General features: G+C 34.6%; 1 protein-coding gene across 3 annotated transcripts; it reads right to left on the reverse strand.

Moving 5' to 3' along the window:
* Positions 1-866: 866 nt before the first annotated feature.
* Positions 867-8,283, reverse strand: LOC6651281 (fructose-bisphosphate aldolase). 3 transcript variants are annotated; one of them, XM_002073096.4, is made up of 4 exons: positions 8,139-8,281; positions 3,975-4,791; positions 3,707-3,906; positions 867-1,461 (listed from the first exon to the last, which is right to left on the reverse strand). In XM_002073096.4, exons 2-4 carry the CDS (start codon positions 4,768-4,770, stop codon positions 1,372-1,374), a joined length of 1,086 nt encoding a protein of 361 aa, XP_002073132.2. In that variant the 5' UTR covers positions 4,771-4,791; positions 8,139-8,281; the 3' UTR covers positions 867-1,371. The 3 variants fall into 3 exon arrangements, with proteins under 3 accessions (XP_002073132.2, XP_015032311.1, XP_046866434.1); XM_015176825.2 differs by lacking the exon at positions 867-1,461 and adding an exon at positions 2,298-2,625; XM_047010478.1 differs by lacking the exon at positions 867-1,461 and adding an exon at positions 3,332-3,522 and having other exon boundaries at positions 8,139-8,283.
* Positions 8,284-9,812: the final 1,529 nt, after the last annotated feature.

Here is a 9,812-nt window from a genome sequence, read left to right on the forward strand (position 1 = left end):
CTTGCAAAAAGCGTCAGGAGGTGACATTATTGTAACAGTGTTAATTCAATAACTTTTCCATGTGTTCCATTAATCTGAAGATGATTCAATCGTCAATTACTTTCAAACTGTAACTTACGCCTGCATATATGCAGTAATTTTGAGCTGCCAAAATAAAACAACAGTTTTCAAATATTTGCTCTTAAGGTTCTTTTTTTTTGGTTTTATTGAATGATGTTCGTTCAACACCCGTATTTTTCTTGTTGTTGTTTTATTTCTTGTATATTTTGGAAGGAAACTTGTTGGTTACCGTTTCCCCTTGGTTGACGCTATTGTAGTTGTTGTCTGATTTGGATTTGGAAAATAAATATTGAAATGTAATGGTAATGTCTCCGCTTACATTTTGTTTGTCACTTGCTTGTTATTGTTATTGATTTGATTTGTTTGATGAGAATATCAAAAAACTCTCTTATAAATAAATAGCTAATTGTTTTTGCCTCTAAATGTTTCATTTCAATTAACAACGATATGCAGAAATGTATAAATAATTTGCTCTGTTTGCCGAGTAAGACATAAGTTAATAGTAGTATTGGATTAGGTATCTGTAAATATGTATTTGTGAATATACATGTATCAATCAGTTTGTATATGTGGGCATTAGTTATGTGTTTGCATTGAGAATAATAAACTGCAGATTGCAGCGCACAGTTTCGTAAACACTGTGGAGTTTTGCAGTCACACCGATATCTCGTTGGTGTATCTTTTGTTTGTTTTTTTTTTGTTTTTACTTTTTAAATGTTTTTCTTTTTTGGTTTTTCATTTTAGCAATAACAACAATATCAATGTATGTATATGTATATCAGGTTTAGTAAGTTTCTAATTATTTGTTTCTGTATTGTGTTTGTTTATTTGCGTCATTTGTTTTTCACTTATACTTATAATAATAAATATAAATTTGTAATAATAATAATTATAAAAAAAGAAGAAAACGTTTTTCATTAAATATTGTTTTGTTTTTTATACAAACGTTTGTAAGAAAATTCATATGCACTTCTCAATGCTCAAGAGATTTAATGTTCTTGCTGCTGTTCTTGTTGTTTTTGTTGTTGCATTTAACGATTTACGACTGTGCTCGAAAACATTGAAACTTTACATAATCATAATAATAATAATAATATTCAATAATCATAATATAGAAATTGCATAACATTTCAACATTTGCGTTTTTGTTTAAGGATTTGTGCTTAATAACTAAAAGTAAATTTGCGTCTCAATAAACATAATAATTCATAATTGTTCTTTCATTATTATTCATATTTTTATGTTTTTGCCAAAAAACAATTTTGCTTTATTTATAATTATTAGCTGCTGCTGTGGATGCAAGTTGACTTCTTAGTAGGCGTGGTTGGCCACGAACAGAGAGCCGGAACCGGCACCAGCGCTGCCGGCAACATATTTGCCCACGGAAGCATCACCGTTAGCCTGAGAATAGAATATTGCATAATATAGAGGTATATGAGTGAATGATAAATAATAAAAAATATATAAACTCTTAAATTTTTAATCTAAATCTCATAGTGGGTAAACTATCAAACTATCAAATATGAAAAACATCCACTTTTTAAATATTTAATTGATTTATTGATTGCTGTCCATTAAATATGTTGAATATTTCCATTAGCCGCCCGCATATTTGTACAACTCTTGTTCATGAATTTAAAATTTGGTATTATGATGTATAAGCTGTATTTTTGTTTTATTATTTATTTTGTGTGAGCTTTAAACTCTTGCCAACTTGTTAGGCATTCTTTTGTAACTTTTTGTTGCATAAATTGCTCAACCATAAACTCACTTACTGATTCTCAGATTTTTAGCCCACACGTTTTTCTGACATTACCTGCGGCAATATTTCCCCAAAATAAAAACTTTTCGTGCACAGCACGCACACACACACACACACACACACACACACACACATGGAAAAAAGGAAGCAAACTGGACGAGGAAATTGGGGAAGGTGGTAGAACTTTTTGCGCAAAATTAAATTTTACAAGTTCTTTGAGGGAAAAGTTTATTCGATTATATGTAATTGCACTGAAACAGGCATCAAAGGCGCTGCCAGAGTTGGACCCTAATTGATGGTCCACTACATGTGTGAGTGGATGTATCCCGATGCGTGTGTGTGTGTGTGTGTGAGTGTCGGAGTGCAGCCATATTAAATTAAAGATTTAAAACTCTATCAAAAACCTTGGCAACAGAATTTTAAACTGTAAGCTCTACAGTTGTTGAGCCACAATAAAGTCATAAAAACTTAAAAATTACATAAAGATACATAATTTATTTCTCTCAATAATGAAAATATTTCAATTTTGTTTACGAATTGTCTTGGTTTCTCTTCCTTTCTTTTTTTCTTTTGCGGAATGTCACATAATGTATGTATTACAAAAACATGTAAAGTGAATGTATAGATATAAACTAATATATATAAATAAATCAAAAATTAAAAGCAAAGTGCTGGGCGCTGTCTGTCCATTGGTGTGCGCTTTGGGTTTAGTATTTGTGCTGGGCAACAAAGAGGCTGGCATTCGCTGCAAACGAGGGTATCGAACCGGCCACATATTTGCCTTGGCAAGCTAGACCGTTGGCCTGTGTTTGCATTTGATTGGTTTGTTTGGTGTTTTTGGTGTTTGGTGGTTGGTTGTGGTGGGGGAAAATAGAAAAGGAAGCGGGAGTTGTTTTTTTGGGATTAATTTAAATTAAAAAAACAGGCGTGCTTATTTAACAAAAAGAATAAAAGTTATAAATAACAAACGTGCATAAATTCAATGAGTATGACAATAAATAAAAGCCTTAAACCATGTTATAGTTTATATATATATAGTATATGAGAAATGCATTGAAAACTCTATACATTTATTAGAAGCCTTGTTAAAATAAATAAAACTAGCAATGTAAATAAAAAGCATGCAGATTAAGTTAAGTTACAATATTAAAAGTATCAGACAATGGAATCCTGTTCATGTATAATACTCTCAATAAAATACAGGTTATAATAATTGAAACGAAAATAAAAATGTTTTGCTAATTTCATTATGCAGTTTTATGCCAAAGTCTCAAATTAAACGAAATAGCAATGAAAACTCTAAGAAATAAATCAAACCAAACTAGATATGTACATAAATGAAACTGATATTGGTACGTTTCAAAATTTCATTTGTGGTCTATAAATTTATATTGAATTTCCTGCTACATTAACTACAAATTTGGATTCTTTTCCTAATTAGGCTAATTAGGTATGACGAATTTTCTTATTTTTGTCAAAACCAAATGCTAAAATGCTTTTTGACATGAATTAATTATTAATGTTAAGCTTTTTTGTTGTCGTTTGTTATAAAAATACTATAATTTCTTATATGCCATGATTGTTAGAATATGTTTGCCAATTGTTTAATATTTATGATCATCAACATGCAAAGTATCGGCGGCTGCGGCACCTTTGACAGAACCAGCCTCGTAACAGCCATAACTGGCTGCTCCATTTGCCTGGGATGAGGTAAAATGAGTTAAATAAATGAAATTTTGGGAAATGGGATTAAACAGGTATGGAAATGGGACATAGGATAATTGGAATACTTGTAATTACTTGATCACCATCGAATGCTTGCACCCAGAACTTATATTACTTAGTCTACCTTTAAACCAATCCAAGCTTAAGTTGAGAACTTACCTTAGCGCGCTTAAGGAGCTCGGACTGGCCAGCGCCAATGTTCTCCTTCTTGCCCCCCCAGGCACGGAGCACGGAAGCTTGCAGAGCACGACCGTAAGAGAAGGTCAGAGCCCATGGCTTGCCCAAAGGAACATTGTTGATGGCGCTCAAGTTGACGGTGGCCTCCTCCTCGGACTGACCGCCAGACAGGAAGGTAACACCTGTAGAGGGGATAACAATCGGTTAAGAGTCGCAGGAATTAGCTATTTATCAATATTTTATTTTTTACCAGTTACGGCAGCTGGGACAGTGCGACGCAAAGCCTGAACGGTGGCCAAGGCAATCTCCTCGGGTGTGTTCTTCTTGGCGGACTGACCGGCAGTGACCATGTTGGGCTTCAGCAGAGTACCCTCCAGGTAGACATGGTGGTCGCTGAGGGCCTTGTAGACGGCAGCCAGCACCGTCTCGGTGACCTTCTGGGCACGATCCAGATCGTGTTCACCATCGGGCAAGACCTCTGGCTCCACAATTGGGACAATACGCTGCGACTGGCAGATGGAAGCATAGCGAGCCAAAACATTGGCGTTCTCCAAGATCGACTGGTATGATGGGGTGTTCTTGCCGATCTTCAGAACGCAACGCCACTTGGCGAAATCGCAACCGTCCTTCTTGTATTGGGCGCAACGGGCGGCCAAATCATCAAGACCCTGGGTGGTAACCTCATCCTCAGAGCCGAACAATGGGACAACACCCTTGTCGACCTTGATGCCGGGGATGATGCCCTTCTTCTTCAGCACCTCAACGAAGGGGGTACCATCATCGGTCTTCTGGTACAGAGTCTCGTGGAACAGAATCACACCAGAGATGTTCTCAGAGATCTTAGGATCAGTGCTGAACAACAGCTGACGGTAGGCGCGACGGTTGTCTTCGGTGTTCTCCACACCAATGTCCTGCAGACGCTTGCCCATGGTCGAGACAGACTCATCGGCGGCGAGAATACCCTTGCCGGGGGCGACAATAGCCTGGGCAATGCCTCTAAGCTCATCCTGCAGCTCCTTGCTGGGGTAGTTGAAGTAGGTAGTCATGTTTGAGATTCGAGTGTAGTTCTGCAGAGGATGGCAGCATTTTGACGCCAGAAATTGTTTTGTTTGTTGTGAAAGTTGTGGTTGTTGATTTTGAAAAGAGGAACCAGAATGAAAATTACAAGTTATTAAACGGCGTTGCGAATTTGTAAATACTCTAAACGAAATCATAATGTGTTTAGCACAAAGAATTTTGAAGAACCTTCCTTGGTTATTACAAGAGACAAATTTGAAAAAACTAGTGTTTTGTTGTAGAAAAAAATTCAATGTAGAAATTTAATTGATTACAAATTCAAACTTTGAGCATTCTGTATGAAATGAAAACAAAAACCTTGAAAACTCAGCTCTTATCTTTGAAAAAAATTTTTGTCAAAATCTAATTCTTGTTGCCTAGTGTAGCAAACAGCTGATGCCATGAGGGAGAGAGAGCCCATTCACGCTGAGAGGGCGTGAGGAGTACACGCACTGAGAGCATGAATTTGCTCTCGCAACATTGGGTGTGCGTACAGAAAATGTTGCTAAAATGTTTTTTTTTTCCTTTTATCATTAAACAAATTTAAACAAAACACCGAATTAATATTAAAAACCACTGATTATAATGTTCAATTGAAAAAACTATATGAATCACTTTGATTTATTTCACTATTTCTGGATTATTTCATCCAATTTCACTATTATTTCTATAAGCTTATCACAATGTTGCTCAATGAATTTGCCGCCGACCAACTAACCTCGATGGGGAATTTTTAACAACTGAACAAAGTCACGAATGTCTACTCATAAAGATGACTGAGACTAAGACTGGGCTGATGTAATCAGAGACCTACTCGTCATGGAAAGGTTACATGGAGGGGAAGTGGAAATGTATGTCTGTATATATCTAACTCTGTCTGATATACCTCATACTCGTGACGTAGCCACTTTCACTTTTATATGTTGTAGGCGTGCGTTAAGCGCATGTGTCAAAGATTTCATTATTGTCGATGACATTGAACAAGGTCAGGCAACATGTTGCCAAGCCATGTTGCTATTAGAAATCTTGTGAAACATTTGAAATTTTGTGCGGCGCGTGTGATAAATGAAAGAGAGAGAGAGAAAGGGAAGGAAATAGAGCAAAATATATATACATATATACGTAGATACCAGAAAAAAAAACTAATACTGATGCTGGTGGGGGGTCTCCTTTTTTTGACTTGTTTGACATTGAAATGTATCTACAAATTTCTGGAACTTGATAACGCCCGCAACACCTTGGAACAATATAGACATTAGAAATCGTTCAATTTTGTCACAATTTATGATAAGTTTGTGTTAATTTTCACTTAAGGTATCTGAAAGTAAAGTATCTATCACTTATGTATATATAACACACACACACCTAAACGGGCCGGCAACCAATTGAAGACTGAAATGTTTCCCGAAATAAGGCGACGTATATAGGAAAAAAACAAATGCGTTGCTATCAAGAAAGACAAATATAAAAATAAAATAGACACATGTCGGTTCTATATAGTATTCATACATACATATATGTATGCTTGTATATGTAGAGCTGAAGTATACAAGCTGATAAAACCGCACCAAAAAGAAATAGAAAAACAAAAAAACATTTTAAAAATACAAACAAGTTAGACGGGGTGACATTTTCATTTCCAAATTTAACCTTCATTATAAACTAGACATAACAACTAGGCAACGAGCCCCCCAATGAAATATATTCAATATTTTTTTCCTCATTTCAAATTAAATCAATATCAAAGTCCAGTCTTAGGTCCGGCCTCCTCATAGGTCAAAAGAGACTCGCTTTTAATAATTTCATACTCTGCTGATGTAAATTTCATGCAGCTTTTTGACGTCAAGCGCGTGTATTTGAGCAGGTTCTAGAACTAAATCAATGAGGGATCTGAGGAATTACGTGTATCGATGGCTATGCTTGAAAACAGCTGATAAACGGTGAAAGTTAAGAAGTATATGTGAGTCGGATCAATTAAATGCTTTACTTGATTGCATTATTTCTACTAATATTGAATACGTTTTAAACCATTGAAAAATATTGAAAAAATCGATTTTAGGGCGTGTTATTTTAGGCTGTATTCATGTAGAAGTAATAGTGGTATCACTTTATATTATTATATAGATATGTATATATATAAAACTGCACACTTCAACCTTTAAAGCGCAGTTTATTACGCAACGAAGTTTTTACTGGAAGGTAATTTATTCTTTTGCGTTTCCTGAAATACCTTATTTGCTCTTGGTATTTGTCCTTCTTTGTATGACCCCATTGAATATTTATGACTCTCTCTCTAACGCAAAATGGAAATTTTGGATAAGTTAATGAGCTCTCAAGTTGAAGAATGTTGTTTTTGAGCCAATCTCTTATCACCTGATAATGAATCTCTTACTTTTTAATAATCAATAAAACAAAAATATAACATATACAATATGTAGCTACCTAAGATTCACCTTCAAAAACGAAAATGGTTTGCTTCACCATATGATAAGCAACCCCTAAAGCTGCAGTATACCACCAGGTAAGGTGATCAAATCGAGAGATAGTCAGAGAGAGAAAGAGAAAGAGAGAGAGAGAGAAACGAGAACGAGAACGAGATAAAGAGAAACGTCAACAAACTTTTAAAAACTGTGACGTAGCTAATTGAAAACTAAACGAAAGTGTGAACAGAAAAGCGGAAAAGACTCAAAACTAATACATACGGCAATATATTGTATCTACATATATACATTTCTACATGCAAGTATATATGGCATTTAGCATTTTCTTCAACTATTTATAAAAAAAAACCAAAAAAAAACGCAAATTGCAGTTGAAACTTTGCCAATAAGCAGAGAAACGACAGATTACTGCCGAGACATGGGAATGGGACATAAGCAAGGGGTAACCAGCCGGTTGAGCCGGTAGTAGAAACTACTTTCAAGTGCTCAAGTGTTATACGATAGCCTGAGGTTTCCCCCTTATCAGTGAATGCAACCCATGGACGTGCCCAGCTCTTTTTTTTTGGGGCAGAGGTCAACAACATTCTGGCGATAATTGGAAAAGGGAAGCACTAAAAGTTCTATAATAAGTCATAAATTATTGTTTTATTTAAAACGCACAAAATATGTATATATACGTATATACATATATTGAAAAATTTCCAGTGGTTAATGAAAGTCACACACACACACAAACACCCATCTATTGAAGCTTTCTATTTTGTAATACTTTTGTTTTTCTTCTCTAGCAACGATTACGAAACCAAACTGAATGAAGAAGAAATATATAGTTAACACTGCGTTTTGTTACAACTGCATTACGAGATTGCAATTTAGATTTTTTTTATCACTTATTATTTTGCTGTCCACCCACTCACCGAACTGGAAACTGAATTTAGATAATTTGGTTTTTGCAAATTTTCCTTAGCTGTTTGGCTACTGGCTGGCTCTGCTGCTGCTGCTGCACTGGAGCAAAATATATAGAACGCTTTTATTTTTCAGAGCGTCGGCGTCGACGTGAAATTCCAAGATAGCCGAAACCAAACGTCAAAAGGTTGTTTAGAGGTCGTTTGCAGTCCCGGTGTTGTCTTCGGTGTTGATAAACTTGTTGCACAAAAGGGCCTAAAGTGTCAAAAAGAATGCCAAAAACAAATGTGCGGTATCTTAAAGCTCGATGTTCAAAGCTTTTTAGTCGTGGCCCGAACCCCGAGTGGAAAAATGTTATAACCGAAAACTTTTTCAATTGGCGGAAAGCTTTTTGAATATTTGAAATCAACTTGATATAGAATTTTCGAATACATATATTGAAAAATACTTCTTAAACCAAATATATAAGTTTTTTCTTGTTTAAAAGATTTGTTAATTGGTTCTAAGTCTACCGCAACTAATAAAATTAAGAATTATGAATTAATTAAGAATATAAAATAAACTAAAATTTTTATTTTTCTATTAATTGCTTGAATAAAATAAATCTGTATTTAAAGAATGTAATATTTGTTTACGGTATCTTTTTTTGAATCTTTGACTTTATGGGGGTTTACAAATGTAAATTGATCATTGTTGAAACTGAATTTATTTGACTGTTACTTATAAAAGCTTGTACAATTACATCACATATATTAACTTGGAGTAGTAAATTTATTTTTCATAATATTTGCCTAGTGTTCCCTATAGAGCAAAGAATAGTTTACTGTTGTATATGTATATATATAATCCACAAAATTAAAATAACTTTCTATATTATATATATGTAATATATCTATATTGTTTTTTTATAAATTTATTATCGGGCAATTTGAATTTTGATCTAAAGATGATTTAACGATTATGGATACATAGATATTACCTAGGAAAGGTGTCTAGCAGTCGATGGGTGACTTTGTATTCAGTATCCTTTATGTAACAAATAAACCAATTGAAATCCGCCAATATACTTTATTAAGATATTTAAACAAAATAAATAATTACATAATATTTATTTACAATATAATTTTTGTTAATCAAATCTTTTTTTTAAGAAATTGTATTAGTTCCACACAGCAAATTGTTAAACGGCTAGGTGAGAGTAAACGACCCGTTTTAGATACGAACGGTCAATGAAACTACAACAACTACGACAACACGCGGTCTTAAAAGACTTCACAGCATGCCTGACCTCCTGCAATGTTAAAGGACTCAACCCCAACACAAACACACACACACACACAAACACGAACACATCAAACAGCTGATGTTGAATTGTAAGAATTTCCCACTATTTTGAAATGAAAGAGATATCTGGTTCTCTCTTATAAGTGCGTTTTAGCTGTTTTATTATTTTAGATAAAATACTGAAAATCTTATTGTAATTTTTCATTTTCCTATGATTTCATCCTTTAAGTTTTAAGTAGCAATAGGCAAATCTCTAAAAATAGTTCATGTTTCAATGCTTATCTAACGCAGCAGCCCTAGGACAATTTACTCTTAGTTAGTCCTTTGTTCGGCGCAAGGATTCGTTCGGGTTTTTTGCTTTGTTGGCCTTCGTACTGTGCATAATGCTCGAAATTCGCGTT

This window comes from Drosophila willistoni, chromosome 3R (genome assembly GCF_018902025.1).
Source record: "Drosophila willistoni isolate 14030-0811.24 chromosome 3R, UCI_dwil_1.1, whole genome shotgun sequence".
NCBI lineage: Eukaryota > Metazoa > Arthropoda > Insecta > Diptera > Drosophilidae > Drosophila > Drosophila willistoni.